The sequence below is a fragment of the Stegodyphus dumicola genome, chromosome 5, assembly GCF_044657685.1.
Source record: "Stegodyphus dumicola isolate Sdum_Otavi_A_Nest chromosome 5, ASM4465768v1".
Taxonomy (NCBI): domain Eukaryota; kingdom Metazoa; phylum Arthropoda; class Arachnida; order Araneae; family Eresidae; genus Stegodyphus; species Stegodyphus dumicola.
The window spans coordinates 19752737-19770692 of record NC_140772.1 but is presented as its reverse complement, the minus strand read 5'-3'; the positions used below and the strand labels follow the sequence as shown (position 1 = coordinate 19770692).

The 17956-nt window shown below is 30.2% G+C and overlaps 1 protein-coding gene across 3 annotated transcripts in view; it reads left to right on the top strand.

The window, feature by feature from the left end:
• LOC118203698 (WD repeat-containing protein 48) overlaps nucleotides 1–17956 on the top strand; it is a 113935-nt gene that overhangs the window by 32033 nt on the left and 63946 nt on the right. For all 3 annotated transcript variants that reach the window (XM_085816484.1, XM_085816483.1, XM_085816485.1), the window contains exons 6-9: nucleotides 2207–2397; nucleotides 7818–7922; nucleotides 12513–12632; nucleotides 12737–12802. In XM_085816484.1, coding sequence (XP_085672610.1) covers nucleotides 2207–2397; nucleotides 7818–7922; nucleotides 12513–12632; nucleotides 12737–12802 — 482 coding nt within the window. The remainder of the gene's footprint in view (nucleotides 1–2206; nucleotides 2398–7817; nucleotides 7923–12512; nucleotides 12633–12736; nucleotides 12803–17956) is intronic.

The window sequence follows — 17956 nt, the reverse complement described above, 5'->3', positions numbered from 1 at the left end:
TTGAAACAAATCTAATTGTTAGAAAAGATGCTTAAAGAGAAAGAAATTGATATAAACTAGCCAAAATGTCTGGGAAGGCTTCAAATTAAAATAACGGATAAATATTTTGTTGAGTGTTGTTGTTACAAAACGTAAATGTTTTGTAGCTTTCAATGTGTAATTATTCTAATATCGTTTAAAAATCAATGTCAAACTGTGAAATTTTTTTAGATTTTGATTTTAATAGGGCTTTTTTAACAAATATTGTTAAAAAAATAAAATTTAATACTGTCATGTAAATCCATAATGACTAAGGTTATTAAACGACCTAATTTAATTATTTATAACTAACTGCATACCCTTAAAAATTATCTCTACATATTAAAGCGAGTTATTGCTTTTCAATAATACTCTCTATGGTCACAAGATAAAATACAAAAATATAAAATTTCAAGTAAAACTTATTCTTTGAATCTACTGAGACTTAAAATAATACAAAACAACTTATCACCTCTGGTGCTTTAAAGCCTTATTGGAACCTTAAAGTTTATTAACTGGGTAAGAACCCCTCTTAAAATAATACAAAACAACTTATTACCTCTGATGCTTTAATGCCTTATTGGAACTTTAAAGTATATTAACTGGGTTACAACCCCTCTACATGAAGCTATGACACTAACTGCATCAAACGGAGCCTGACTAACTTTCAACACTTGCCAACCGGGGCTACATCAGGCCTTTCAGGTTTGTTCTAATCAGCGGGTCTCTCATTAGACAAGCAGCAGCAGTGACAACATTCAGTCTTTTGTCTTTTACTCTGAATCATGCTGATTATGATCTTCTCATTTAAACCCATGCCATTTGACATAAAATCTACCTGCTACTAAACCTCTAGACTGACTAAGTATGTGACAAAATGAGACATAAAAAATCAACATAAAGCTAACTGTTAGTAAAACGTAAATGCCACTTATCTTCTTTCAAGTATTACCAACTATTATAAGTGTAAAATATTTAATGTTACTTGATAAATTGCGTAAAGTTTATTTTATTCTCAAACTTATTAGTAATTATGTTCATTAATTTATGTTTAGTAGTAATGCATACTACTTAGGGATCTATTTTATTTTTAGGATGATGTTACAAAAGTGAAATTCAGGCTTAGATATTTTTAATTGAATTTACTCAGTTCCCATTTGCTCATAGGTCCTTAATTTTTTTCATTAATCTTCCTTAAACGTCCTTACACATTTCTTCCGTGTGCAGAAATGTGTATGAGCCCTGATGTATAGTCGTCAATTGAAAAAAAAGAGTCAAAATGGATTTGGGAATGGTCAAAATGGATATTTCTGTTGAAATCTGATAACCAAAATTCTTTGTGATTGCAGTACTTCATTTATTTTATACAGGAAAGTAAAAACAAAGTATACACAAATACAAAATTATTATCACAAACAAAACACGCTTGTTTTGGTTAGATTGTACATGCCTGACAATGCTACTGTACTGCAGATGGGTCTAAACATGAAACAAAAGAATAATATTACACAGCACTGGAATCTGCAACTAACATCACAGGCTGCTGTACCATTCAATTTTATTTCTAATAAAACATATAAATCTCTTTTGTAATTAATAACACAATTTATTCACAGAATTGAAAATAAAATCTATTAATATAAAATATCAAAGATTGATTTGGCAACAAATTTAATTTATTATTACTTTTCAAATATTCAAAAACATAAAAGTAATGGGCCCTTAAACATTGCCTAGTGTTACCTATCTATAGCTATGCCGACTGACAGTTATTTCTTCCCCATGTAATTCCCATTTTCCTCGCCGTATAAACATGAGCCAGTTTCATTTAAAAGTTCTCTATGATGCATTTGCTAATTTATTTTTCAGCAAATAATATATTCTGATTTATATAAATTTATGTAAAATTAAAATGAGTAAAATTAAATTATCTTTTGATGTTGAAAAGTTAGAATTTTTTAATTAAGAGTATTTGGTTCTTCATATAAAATCCTGCCTTCTTTTTTCTGCTTTTGACATTTTAGTATGACACTGTTTTATACTTACAAAACATTGGATTAAGTATTTATTAACGCATATAAATTTTGTATATTTTGTTATGCTTTTATGATTTTAAATATTTAGGACACTATGTGCATCCTTAAAATATATTTTAAATATCAAGTAACACGATTTTTTTTTATTTCAGCATCATCATTATCAGGCAATAAAGATAGTATTTATAGTCTTGCAATGAATCCTCCAGGTAATGTCATTGTTTCGGGTTCTACTGAAAAGGTTTTACGAGTGTGGGATCCTAGAACTTGTCAAAAGCTGATGAAGTTAAAAGGACATTCAGATAATGTAAAAGCTCTAGCCATTAATAGGGATGGAACACAGGTAGCTTAATATGTAATTTATTATCTTTTATCATGTTTTGCTCTGATAATAGAATTATTTATTTAATTAATGAAGAGCTCTCTTCCCGATAAAAATTTTCCTGCAAAAGATTTCCAGGAATATAACAAATTTATCTGTGTTAGATCTGTTATACTTTTAATAATATGTGATTTTGTATTCAGTCGATGTATGTAAAAAGTGTGTAAATCAAGATGTAATATAAAATATTAAAACTATACAAAACATTTTTGGACTGTTATGTCAGAAAATTAAGGATTATAAACAGACTACGTCTATCGTAAAGGAAAAGTAAATACATGCTGAAAGCAGAATAAAAAAAAATTAAATTATTAAAATTCTTCATTAATAAGAAGTTACCAAATATAGCATTGTAAGTATCAAAGAAGTTTTTTTTTTTTTTTTTTTTTTTTTTTTTCTGCAAGTGACTTGAACTAAGATGCCTGCCAGTGAGAAGATGGCTGGGAGTCAAAATTTTTTAATCTTATGTGACTTCTTACCTGACTATTGGAAGTAACCTCAGTGGTTATCTTCAAGAAGTTCTTAAAAAAATATCCTTCTCTTAAGTATGTTTAATTAGGAAAACTTCTGCTTGTCATAAGTACCTGATATTCATGATGTTTTTAACTATCATTCAAACATGAAAACAAAGTTAGGATACAAGTTATATTAATTTACTTATTACTGTGAGTGTGCCGTGGACGCAAGTATTAACATAATAATTAGTACACTAAAGAATTTTCTTTGTTCTTAAGTAGCAGGGTTTTTAATTTAAAGTCCTTCTGATGCTTTTGTGCAGAAGACACTATGAGTTGGAAACTGAGGATAATGTCCTCAAAAGCATTGCCCTCAGTTTCTCACTTAGGATAATCTCAGTTTCTCCAAAGGCATGAAGCAGTTTCTGTGAATTCTGTTTTCTTAAAAAGGCTGGATTCTGATCAGATAAAATGATGCCTTTGTTGAAATATATTTTAACTTTTGTAGGTTTTGTAGGTTCTGCCATGGAATATAAACTATTAAATAGACTTTTGGGTCCTTCTAACATCAAGACCTGCAATTAACTGTGCCAATAGAGCTTTGGAATGCAGCTGTAATCATGGAGTAGCTGTTTGCTTTAATGGAGAAACTTTGGATTTCCATGCTTACTGTTAAGTCTTCGGTACTGCTTTTACAGTAAATCAAAATGCTCCATAAGCATTCTTAGAAGCATCTGTGGAACCATTATCTCAATTGGTGTACATGCAGTATAAAATCTACTTTTCATTTGTGAGCCCCTTTTTAGTTAGTTTATAACATGTTTTTATTATTCTAAGACATGTTCTAATAATTAAGTAAAAAGGGACATTCTATGCATGTAGCACTCAAATAAGTCTTAAAAATTGGCCCCTATGTATATGAATGTTGGTCACATGTGATTAAAAGTTTTTTTGATGTAGAAAACATTAATAATGTCAGATAAAATTAGTAGAAGTTTTATAAGGAGCAAATAAATCTGCAAGACTGCACTCTTTGCTCCTGATGAAGAGGGACTTTAAACCTGCTTGCCCTTGAAATAGATTGAGAACTGGACATAAATCTAACAAACTCCAAGGTTGTTGTGTTATTAATTTTATGTTTCACTTGGCATGTTTCTCTTCTGGTTTCATTAATAATGTTGTCAATAATGAGGACTGTAGCAGTAAGGGAAAACTAAAATGACTGTGTTTCTAATCATGAAATGATAAAGTGCTGACATTTCTCTTTTTACTTCCTTGTACGAAGTAAAAAGGAAGTATTGTAATCGCGAAAAGGTTCAGGCAGCATATTTCAACGAAAATATCCATTTTGACCGCTATCGAATGCAATTTAACGATGTTTTTGCATGATATCTGTACGTAAGGACAGAATAAAATACTCTTTTCCTTCAAAAAAATTATAAAACTGCTTTAAAATGAATTCTGAAGAGAATTTTTCGTGGCGTCTGTACGAACATATCTTGCATAATTCAAAAACGAGTAGCCTCAGAACGTTGAAATTTTGTATATAGAACTGCTATAACATGTAGATGTGCACCTCGTATTTTGGTTGCAATCGGATGCACCGAACATATATAAATATTACATTTATATATATATCCACTCTGTTACTTGGCACAGTGATCTCAGTTTCTTTACTCTTATATATTTGTAAATTGTACATTTTTTGCTTTAAAAATGATTGAATTATGTTGTTCTTATCTTCCGGTTAAGGTTTTTATGCCTTTCGTAATTCTGGAAGCAATATTTGTACAATTATCAAAAATTTAAAAGCTGTTTAGGTGCGGTTAAGTTTTAAATAACATGGCGGACATATTTGTTTACATTTGAAACAGCAGAATTGTAGATTTGTTGCCAATCTGGAGAGACTAAGCTTCGCAACAACAAAAATAACGCCTTCATTTATTATTACGAATTAAATCATGCTTAATCCTTTCTGGAATATTTTCGAGGAAGTAAGTGTTTAAGATTTACTTAATTTTTAATAATTAGTAATTTAATTTTTAATAATTAGTAATTTTTATTACAGATATTTTGAGCTTTTATGTATTTTTGTCTTGTTGCAAAGTGAAAACTGAATTAATTGAATGAGAAATACTCAATCATCTGTGAAAAACTGTTTCTTTTTTATTTTGTTTGCTTAATTTCTTTTTTACATCGTTCTAGCTTTATTATAGTATTTGAAAAGAACATGTGGCAACGATTAGATAATTCTTTAAATGATATACATTTTGTGCATTCTGTGTTATAATATGAGTGAAATATAATACTGTTAAGTGAACCTAGTGCCAGTGTTAAACAAATAGAGTGAATTTTTAAGAATGTCTTTATTCTATTTGGTTTATGCGCTGTCGGTGAAGTAGATTTAATTCAATCCAATAAGTTTAAAAGAAATGCGAGAAACAAATGTGTATAGTTTAATATTCCGTACAAGGAAGTCATGTGGTGTACACATCAGATTTTTTTCCAATGTTGAAATGGTAATAATGAGTTAAAAAATTAATTATCAAATAAGATATATTGATATGATTAAAAATGATTGCAAGTTTAATTCTAAAATAAAAATACTTAAAAGTAATAATAGATTTTTATATTTTATTTATTTTTTAAATTAGGAATAGTACATGTTATAAAATTCAAATTCAAATTAGGAATAGTACATTCATGTAAAAAATGTTATAAAAATTTCATGTTATAAAACTGTTAAATACAGCTTAATGCCTTCATGGCAGTGAAAATGGGAGTTTTATTATAAGCTTCTTTTAGTTAATGCTAATATATCTATGGCTCTTTTCATGTTAAAATGGGTCATCAAATACTTCAGAGTGGGTTATAAGCCTATTAATATCAACTGAAATGTTAAATTCTATATCATTTACTGTTTTGCTTTTATCTTATTTTTAATGAACATATATTTATTTTAGTAGTTAAATGGGTTTGTCGTAGCAGTTTCAAATAAAAAACTGTATTTATTTTATACTATCTGATTAATAATTATATTAATAAAATAGGCAGTTTTTATTTTCATAGCATGGTCATTTTAAGCAGTTTTCACTGTATATTACACTGTCTATATGAATTAGTAGTTTTTGTAGATTTCCTGAATAAATAGACCAGAGGAAAAAGAAAACAGGAACTTTTCTAAACTAAGCAAAACAGTTATTGTAAATAATGGCTAAAGATCGCCCTAGCACTACTGAAAGCTATTACTTTAATCATCCTAATGCTAGAATAGTATAGCCCAGACTTGAACATATAGGATGCATTGATAGGATAATTTGCTGTTATGACACATACTGTTAAATTTGAGAATTTTTTTATCATAACCTTTACCCCGTTGTGGATTCTAATTATTGGATGCCAATAAATTCCCTGCACAAGTTATCATGAAGAGAGTGAAATGAGCTAATGCAGACAAGAATACTGAATTAAATTCAGCTTGAATTTTAACAAGTCTCTATATGAGCTCTTAACATAAAATTTTATTGCAGAGAACCTATGTGACTATGCATTAATTTCAGGATAAAATTTACAATTCAGTTTTTACTCTAAGAGGAAGTACAAACTTCTGTTTAATATTAAGGAGTTAAACTTTCAACTGCAGTTTACCATTGTGGGCTGACTTCTCAGGAATCTTATGTACTAGGATTAAACAGCTTCTCGCTTGCTCAATGCACAGGCTCGGTCTGACGCTTTCAGACAAAAGGCAACTCTGCTGTTCCAGTTAGAAACCTATTTATACTCCTATGCTTCTCTTATAAAAAATCTGCATAATTTCCTGTAAGGAATGAGCTGCATGACTAAGTAAAGTTGCAAATTAAAAACCAATTTACTATTCTTAAACTAACTTGTCATACTGTTATAAGTTCAAATGTTAGATTTCAGAAGATAGAATAGAATTACAAATTTAGTTCATACATTCATGCTATTCTGAAACTGATTAAAAATTATTTCTAATACCGTATTTGACGGCATATAAGATGCACTGGCATATAAGACGCACCCTTATTTAGACGGCCACACACAAGGAAAAAAAGTTTCAATAGCGTGGTTTCTTTTAGTTCTCACGTTTCGTAAAAGCCAAATAAACAATTATTGAATGCAATTACGTATAAGACGCAGGTAACTTTTTGAGACCAAATTTAGGAAAAAAAGTGTGTCTTATATGCCATCAAATACGGTAACATCTACTTGTTCTTTTGATAAAGGAAAATGGGGCTGCTGAATATTCTATAGCAAAAGAAAATAATATTTTTACATGTTTCTCAGTTTTTGAGAACTTGTTTCTAGAATCTTCCAAAATGGAGTCAAATGTCACCAGTTCCGTGACGGAATTTATCTCCAAAGTTTAATTGATAAGCAGTTATAACATGGTAGGCACATGCTGTAACTTTGGTTCTCCTTTTACTGTCTATTCAGTTTCAATATATATGTGTGCAGATGATCATATACTGAGGAATAGCAAACTAATTTAGCATATAAAAGTATAATAGTTACTCGCATATATAAAATTATACAAAATGTACAAGAACTGCCCATAAAGCTGGTAATAAATAATGGTAAAAAAGTTAATGAAATTCACAGTAATACTAAAGAAATAATGGCTAGTACATAATAAATAAAAAATAAATATAAACAGAAATATTTACCTACAGTATGCTTATATGATTGTTTAAAACCTACAATACTGGCTAAGTAATCTTCCTGCCTTTGTGAGAATAGTGGCCTCTAAAATTAGATGAGAGCTATAAAAAATATGTAATGTTTATTGTTTAAAACAAAGTAAGTTGAATTTTATATAGAGAGATTTGTACTTTTTATGATAATTAATTGCATTCAGTATCTCTTTAGAAAAACTTATAAGCAAAATATTCCCCCTTTTTTAAGTGCTTATCTGGGAGTTCAGATGGTACCATTCGTTTATGGTCTCTCGGACAGCAGCGGTGTGTTGCAACAATTCGAGTTCATGATGTAGGAGTTTGGGCATTGCAGGTATGTTTCTTTATGAAGTAAACTTAGCCATGATAATATAAACATATATATAAAGATTTTAAAATATGGATACTTTGCTCAACATAAGACATTTTGAAGAATCTGAAATTTAATATTGTGTTTTAACCTCTTTTACACTTCATGACACTTATTGAAGTAGTGATTGTATTTTGCTTCATTTATTTCATTTGTTTCCATAGTCTTTTTTAATATCCAAGGTTTGCATCTAGAAAGTAATTTTCAATCACTGTGAAAGGGTTTACTTAATTGAAAAAACATCAATGAACTTTGAATTTATATGGAGGGATGTAGATTTAATGTTTGTCATGTCATTCCACCCCCCCCAAAAAAAAATTGGAGATGCTTCGGAAAGTTTGGAAAGTAGCTTTTATCATGATAAAGTTGTTTTCACTGAGTTAGATGAAAAAATGGTATAGATACTGCAATAAAGAAATAGAATTTCATTCTTATGTATATATGTCTTATATTCTTATGTTATAATAATGTAACTGATTTGAACATTTTTTTCAATTTTTATTAACATTATTTTTCAATTTTATAAGAACTCAACATTGATCATCTTTTTAAAATTTCCTTTGAATTTTTTTAATTAAATTTGTAGATCTTCATTTTTTCACTGAGTTAGATGAAAAAATGGTATAGATACTGCAATAAAGAAATAGAATTTCATTCTTATGTATATATGTCTTATATTCTTATGTTATAATAATGTAACTGATTTGAACATTTTTTTCAATTTTTATTAACATTATTTTTCAATTTTATAAGAACTCAACATTGATCATCTTTTTAAAATTTCCTTTGAATTTTTTAAATTAAATTTGTAGATCTTCATTTCCATGTTTATGATAGGAAATTGATTGTCTTTTTAACAGCAGTCATTTAGATAATTCATCAAATTAAAAAATATATATATTTCATTTGCTTCCACCTAAATAATTTTGGCAAGGAGTTCAACAACATGCTCTGCATTAAACCATTGTCTTGATTAAAGACCATGAGCATTATCCTTTTCAGAGGTTTGAATCTTTATTTATGATTTTGTTTGCTGTTAGTGCAGGGGTATTTAAAGACACTGGAACCGATCTTTGAACTGTAATATTTTTAATATATATATTAAGACCAGAATCTTTGTTGAAAATAGTTATAAAAATACACAGCATTTGTAGATATTTTTTTTTAACTTTTATTTCCGATGTGAAAACAATACTTTGAGCTTCCTTTTTATTGTGAAAAATAATATACATTTTGTAATTAGAAATGTTAACCCTCTGACTGCTCAATTTGTGGACCGAAATCGCATAACAAATTGTGTAAATTTTTTTTTTTTTTTTTGCATATTTTAAATCTATATATATTGGAGAATTGAAAAATGCATTTTTCCATACTAGGAAATATTTTTTTATATAGATTTTTATCACGAGAAACTAAGTTGCCAGAAAAACCAATTTTAGATGTTATCACCAAAAAAAAAATTATTTTTTTAAACAAATTTCAGTCGAATTACAGTTAATTTCTATATATTGCATAATATAAAAAAGTAAAATAAAATTTAAGAAAATATAAAGCACTGGGGAAAAAATACCTTAGAAATGCAGTTTAGTATGATAGAGTTCAAAACAGGGTTCAAGGCAAAGTCCAATTTCACAGTCTTTGCACCAGATTCGATAAATCTAATTATTAATCTAATCAACAGATCTAATTAATAATTGAATAATTTAATTAAATAATCAAGATAATTACTGAATGTTTTCTAGCAGCCATTTGTCTAAGCAAAAAGCGGCAAAATGTGGAGTTTGAGCTGTAATACCACGTGGCTTCAAAACACCGCAATTGAGTGGACAACTAACGATATCTGTTGGCCAAAACATAAACTAAATGTCTAATACTGTATATAATTTATTTCAGTGGTTAAACGGGAAAAAAAATAGGATGCACTGCTCAGTAAAGGAAGAAAAACACATGCCTGCGGAAATCGCAGGATGAGCAGGTTTTGCTACATTTGAGTTGCCTGTGGAAATCGCGGCATGAGCAGCCAAAGGGTTAATTCTTCACAGCATTTTCTGTATTAAATGTTTCTCTTTAAAAGATGAAAAAAGCATTTCTTCAGTCCAAAAGTAGTTCATACATGACAATGTAAAGCACATTATATTTAACCATGCTAAATAATTTAAATTCAGAAGTAAATTGTTCCAAAATAATTCTTTTGAAACATTTTCAATTTTATTTTCCCATCAAAATTATTCTAAAAATGTGAAAACAATCTCTGTATATGCTAGTCATTATTTTTCTAAAATTTAAGTGTCCGCTTATGGAGTTTGTTCTCACATTTTTAGACAATTTTCATTGTCATTGTTTCATATAAAAATTTGTTTAGGCATCACTATTTATGCCTATGTTTATTATTAAATTACTAATGTAAAAATTGTTTAGGCATCACTATTTATGTCTATCTTTATTATTCAGTTACTAATATAAAAAAATTGTTTGAGCATTACTGCATAAGTCATTATTTAAGTTGTCATGTGTTCATAAACATGCCGTCATGAAAGCAAAATATAATAAATAATGATTTGCCAGATTGAGGTCAGGGATATAAAATACTAGTAAGTGTAAAATCAATCAATGTAAAGCACATTATATTATTATACAATCAATGATGTTTCTATATGTTTCGGTTTGAGATGCATGCCTAGCAGATATGCAGCTATAGAGCCAAATTATTGAACACATAAATTTATGCTAAAAGGATTCTTTCTAATGAGGTGTTTTATTTAGTACTGAAGTGAAATTTGAGAATCGGGACTCTCCATACACTGGTGTGCAAAAATTAAGGAAGAGACGGTTTTTTTCAATATAACTTTGTACAAAAGCTTTCCAAATCAACACATTTAATACCGTAAGATCCCCAATACGTAAAGACATGAGTAATGTAAGCAACACTTACTAAAAGAGAAACCAGAGGGATAAAAAGAAGCTTTATTGAAAAAGTAGCATGGAGTGCAGTGCGACTGAAGGCCGAAACATCCCTGTGATGGGTGTCCAGCAAGAAACATCCGGTCTTTAATAGGAGATGTGATCTCCCCTGACTGCTAGGCAGGTTTCACAGCGTCTGCCCATGCTGAGAATGAGGGTGTCAGTGAGTTGTCGAGGCATTGCTGCCCATTCGTCTTACAGCGCCAATTGAAGCTTCGGAATCGTTACTGGTGGTAAGGTACGAGCTGCCAAGCGTCTGCCTAGAAAATCGATCGACATGCTCGATGGGATTGAGATCCGGAGATCGTGCCGGCCAATCCATACGTTCAATATCCTCACTCTCTAAGAGCTGTTTGGCAGCTACTGTGTGATGGCATGGTGCATTGTCGTCCATGAAAAGGAACTGCGGACCCATAGTGCCTCTAAAAAGACGCACATATGGAAGAAGAATCTTGTTACAATAACGGGTCCTGTTGACTGAACCTGCGTTGAAGATGTGAAGGTCTGTACGACTACCAAGCATGATGCCTCCCCAAACGAGAACACCTCCACCTCCATACCTGTCCCTTTTGATGATGTTCGAGGGATGATTGTGGCTTCCCTGCTCTCTCCAGATGAGTATGCGATGAGAATCGCTACTCAGACTGAATCTGCTCTCATCTGTAAAGAGTACTCGTCCCCATTCATTGTCTCTCCAATTCCAGTGTTCCCAGCACCACAGAGAACGCCTTCTCCGATGGGCAGGCGTTAGAGGTACACACCGTACAGGGCGTCGTGCAAACAGACCACCACCGTGCAGTCTTCTGGCCATAGTAAAACGCAATATCGGTCGTCCAGTCGCCTGTGTCTTGTGTCTAGTGATTTCTCCCGCTGTCTGCCGCCTGTTTCTTCTGGCCTGTAAGGCAATATACCGGTCATCTGCGGGTGTGGTTCCTCGTGGACGACCACTACTAAACCCCCAGATAGCTGTTCCTGTAGTTTGAGATTGTCTCCAAAGTCGTGAAATGATGCTGTGAGCAATTCCGAACTCTGCAGCCACACTTGTCACACTGCGGTCTTCCTCCAACTTCCCAATGATTCGACCTCAGGTAAAGCATCCAGATGTCGTCTAACAGATTGATTATTCGCCATTTCTCGCTGAGGCAGCAACTCGGTGTGATTTTAACTGCTACACGACATGCAATCTCTTTGCCAGAAATACTGATCTTACACCGACAACATGCTTTATACTACTCAGACACTCCCCCATTACGTCTACCTGCATATCTGCGCATGTGCTACCGTACATCACCTTACTTAATATCCTGATTGGTCTTTCTGTCTGCTCTGCCTCTTCGTTCAGCTGATATGCTAATTTTTCGACTTCGTCCGTAATTTTTGCACACCAGTGTATGTTTTATTATGGGGTGGTGAACAAATGCGTATGAACAAAGAAAAATTCCTAAAATAAAAATAAAGCAATTAATTTAAAATAAAAAAGTATTATTTCACATATTAAAACCATCCTAAAATAGCTTATTTTTTTAGGCAAATGAAAGTTTCATGACTGCATTTCACATATTAAAACCATCCTAAAATAGCTTCTTTTTTTAGGCAAATGAAAGTTTCACGACTGCATATTCTGGTGGGAGAGACAGAAAAATTTTTAAAATAGACTTAAGGAATACAGAGATAAAAGCTTTGATAGGTGAAGAAACTGCACCCGTTTTAAAAGTAAGAAATCATCAACCTTTTCAAAACAGTGTGTATTGCATGCATAACAAAAGCATGATCATAAAGTTCATATTTTTAATTTCCTCTCCTAAAAATTATTTTAGATGATTTTAACTCCAGATTCATCATCGCTGTGGGTTGCCACGACTGATTCAAGTATAAAAAATTGGGTAAGTAGCTTTTTTGTTTGTCTAACATCACCACTATTCATTTTTTTTAATGTTTTGTATTTAAATGAAGAAAGGGAGTTTATTTAACTTTTTAGTAGTTCAGAATATTTCTTTAGTAATTATTGAGACTTTTTTTAAAAACTTTGATACATACTATTGTTGCTTATTATTATTATCTGATGCAGTAGTACTTTAACCCTTTGACTGGCGTCCCACCTTTTTTTATCAGTTTTTACTCCCAGATGAAATCTGCAAAATTCCATTTAAAATACAGACAATTATGCCTTTTAGAATCTCTAAATGTATAACAGATGGCAGCACTAGTATTCATTCATGGAAATAATGTAAAATAAAATTTCTTTGTAGGTCTAATTTTGAAGCAGCTTTTTTTTTTATTATTTATTTATTTCTAATGCAATTTAAATCATCTGAACAATAACTTTTGGTGTTAGAATGAATATTTTTATGTGAAAGTTTCTTTTTCTAAAAAAAAAAATTATTATTTGAATTCATATATATTAATTAAGAATGGTTGAAATTAAAAGGGGGGCCAAATAAATGCCACCGTGCATGTTGGAATTGCTGCTACTAGATGGCAGCACCATTCAAATATTTTTTAATTCAATTATCATGTTCGTTTTATATGTCGATAATGCAGACTTTTTAATAAATTGCAATAATGTTGAAACTTGAAAAATATTTAGTATTTTTACCAAAAGAAATGAAAATATAACTCTGTAACATGAAATGACATTGAATACTGAATGCATATGTAAGCATAGAAAAATATCCTAAGCAGAGGAAAGAGAGGTGAAATGTAAATCATGACGACCTTCTAAATATCTTCATTTTCGTACCTGTAGCAAATAAAGTAATGGAGCGAAAATCTTCTCTGTTTCGAATCTATTATGAAATCATTAAAAAATATCTAAAAAGTCGTACAGAGAGCAATTTTTTTTAAATTATGTAATTTTTTTGAAAAAAATATTTTTTATTTTGCGAATATGATTAATGTTTTCTAGATAATTATTCAAAAACGTTTTTTATATCTTGCATTTTTATTTGGTTGTTAAAACTAGCACTTTAGATAAGCATGTTAGGAGAATTTACGCTGTGGCAAAGACGCCATTTTATTGCTCTAGGTGTACAGTGGGACAAGCGGTATCCCACTATGTCATGAATTACCTTAAAGGTTTATTTATTTATTTATTTATTTATTTTGCATGAAATAACATTGTATTAGGGTCTAATTATCTATGTGTAAAGTAATTTTTTCCAAAAAAAAAATTTTTTTTTTATGCACCGAACCTCAAAGTGTTAAAGAAAGAGATGTATGAAAATAATTTGTAACTTTTATATGTAATATTATTGCATTATAGCTTATTATTATTATACTTTAAAGAAAGATGTATGAAAGTAATTTGTGAATTAAATTATCAATTTAAAACTGAATTTGTGTTTCATTATTTTCTTTTCATTCCAATTTGGGAAGGTTTTTTTCAGTCTAATGAAAAAGAATTTTATTCCTGCAAATTAGAAATTTAATAAATGTTTATGTAGTTATAAGTTAATATATTTTTCATCAAGTTGTTCTCTTGCTAATTTATTTTATATTATATCTGATGAAGTAGTATGTATGAATTATTGTTAGATTATATCTAATTTCAAATTTATATTTAAACTTTCAAAAATATGACGTTATTCTTTAAAACAGAGAATAATAATTATGATGAAACATAATTTTACAAATTTAATTTGCAAGTAATTTGGGTATTTTTCCATTAATGTGACTGTGGTCAACAACAGATATAAATGTTGCACAAAATATAGCTTGAACTAATAAATGGCATCAGAATTCCCTGAAAGAATTTAATGACAGAGTCTTCATCATTTGACAGTTGCTGGATTATAAAGTTAATCTCATTTCCTTCATAAGAAAATTATTAATAAATCAAAATCTTGCATGAAAAAATAGTGAGTTGCCATATTTGGCATGATTTGTAATGTATGGTAGCAGTCATCAGCACCTAGTGATTTTTGAAATGAATATACTTTTAATTTCTGTAGTTAAATAATGTGCATCCTTATGTTATGCAGAAAGCTAATGAAGCAGCAACTTTTTTATTAACTCTTAAAAAAGGCATGCCAATGCATGCTGAGTACACACATTATGAAAACAGAAAACCTTCATTATGCCTTAAATATCTCTTAATATTTCATTCATTTTTATGTTAATTATAAACTTAAACTATAATTTTATATATATATCAACTATTTTGAATATTTGATTTATTGAATTTATATTATTTTGCTCACTGGGTTCAGATGTTGTGCACAAATACTTTCCAGTATTTTTCATTGTAAAACAGAGTTTTCTCCTATTTCTCTGAGCATTTTGTGTACATTTTATAAATTCTTTTGAAGTATTTTTACTGTTCTAGAAAATTAGCATCACCGTTCTCTTTATTTTTAAATGTAAATGGCTTTGACTTGATTCTGTGTACTCATTTAAAAGTTTAAAGTGCTTTAAGAGCCTTAGAAGAAACACCTGTTCCAAAACTGAATGGATAACTCTATTGCAGATAATCAATAGCTCTTTCATTAATTGCTGCAATATTTAGCAAATAAATAAAAATTCAAACCTAAAATATATAAATAGAAAATTATCATAGCCACTAATTAAGTGTTCAAGCTACAGTTGTGATGTTGCTATTCTGTCAATGTTTTCAATTTCTGTTATCAAGTTGTTAAAAGATATGATTTCAAGGTTTTGTTGAGAAATTTGAATAATTGTCCATTTAAATATCATTAGACATTATAATTAATAGGGCAGTATTTTTTCCTTTGATGTGCAAAAAACAACTGCTGCTTGCTTTTGTATAGACAAATAAAAAGAGAACTATCTTTTTTGGTATGGGAAAAATTAGGGTTAGTTTGTCTTGTTTTGAAATGTTATTTAATAATTTTCTGGCTATTATATTTTTTATTTAAAAAAAAAAAATTGTTGGCAGTTTTTTTTTCCCCCCCCTTTCTTTCTTCTTATGCAGTAGAATCCAAGATCCAAACTCATCAGAACTTCCGCAATCTTGGATTTCAGATCCATCAGTTTAAATCTATGTTAATTTATTTTCTTCCTTCTTTATGCATGCCTTCATGGAGTAATGGTAGCACACTTGGCATGTATTCAAGAGGTCCAGGTTCGATTCAAGAAACCTAATGACTACAAGGTATCGCATACATATAGTATTGGGGCTTCACTTATTATTTAAATCAGAAAGGAAAATACTATTTCCCCAGGTACATGGCTGGCACCAGAACTGGTGCAATCAGTGTGGTCGTATCAGGAGTGAGAATTAAATGGGTGGCCAACGTTTTAGAATTTAGAAGACCACCAAGCAGCAAATATTAGGGATGGCAGAATTTTTAGAATTTAAGATGGATGGTAGAGTTTATGGCAGTACTGGCTAGCAGAATTTAGGATCTGCAGAGATTGTGTTGGCTGGCAAAATGAGTAACACCGGCCCTTCTCCACCACACAACTACTCAAAGACCGGAAGTGTATGATCCTAGCCAACATCAATGCAATGTCAATCAAAGCTTATTGGGTATGGTATGACTTCCTAGCAAGCAAATGTTTGAAAGTGGCATGCAGGAATCTGGGTTAGTATAGGAAAAAATTCATTTACAGCACACCTGCTTCCTTTTATCATCATATTCTCCATTCCTAGACTTTATAAGGGAAATATTTTCATTACTATGGTTTATTTTTTTGTTTGGCAGTCTGGAAGTGCGGATATTGGATCATTCCAAAAATTGAACATCTATATTTTGGACTTTGTGCCTTTTATTGACTAATCACTGTCAGAATTTATTCCAATTTGTGTAATAATCCAATCAAGCATTTCCAGATTTACACTGACATGAATTATTGCTAATTTAAAATGATTTATTGGACTATTTCCTCCTAATAAAATTTTCATTTTTCTGATATAAAAGTGCATCAGAATCAACTAACTTATGGAAATATTTTTATCCATACATGATTTAACAAGAAGAGATATAATGTTAAATTTTGAGCAAAGAAGTAAGCTTGCTTTTATCTAATATTTTTAGTATGTTCTTCTAAGAAAAGTATTGCACTGTTTCCTCCAGAAGATTTTGTGTTCAAAGAATGTACTCCTAAATTTAGCTGCAAAAAATTTCATCTTTTTTTTTCAGTTGAAATAAACAGCAAAGAATCAAATGGTGTACATAACATACCAAAATTTGCATGATGATGTTATGAATCCTATGCATATTTCTATGCATATATATTAACATCCTATGCATATTCTTTAGGATTAAGGAATTTCCAAAAGCAATTGCCAATTTTTATTAAATTTTGGTATTATGTGTGTAAGTATGCTAATATTTTCAACCTCACATACATGAAAAATATTAATCATATATGGTGAATTGTGCAAAACATTGCAACTCACTATCTTTCAATTTCTGTTAATTGTTCTTATTATTGTTCAGTAAATGGGATGAATTTTACAATTTGGCAAATGCTAGGTGATGGAGTTGCTATCACTTTGGTTTAAAATTGCATTCTCGATTGCTTTTGCTGAGACATTAATGGCTAAAACTGAGGAAAATGTTTGGTGAAAGTATTATTATTTTTTATAAAGATTGTTGAAGACAAAAATGATGAACTGCAAGCTGCGGTTATGAACATTTCGCTTTGTCATATCAAAGTATTTGATCCCTTGTAAGACAGTGCGAAATGCCATACTAAATGCTAGAAAAGCACTTTTCATCATCATTTTTAGAGTCAGCAAAATTGATGTGGTACAAAGTGGTAAAACTGTGCATTAAAAAACTGAAATGCTAAATGATAATTAACAGTTTCATGGCTCCTGTTTTAACCTTGCATCATTTTTCCTCTTTTCATATTTATTTGATGCAATAAATTTATTTCTCATGACTCGGGCTTTTCTATTCTTACATTTACGCTTGGTGATGTTAATATCAGTGCACTTGTCTACATTTGGTTTGACATTCCATGAACTGAAAAAAATCTGTTAATGTGAGTGCAATCAAGCTGTTTTAGAAAAAGGTACCATGTACATCTCAGACATAATAATAAACATAATCAGATATTTTAAAAGCAAA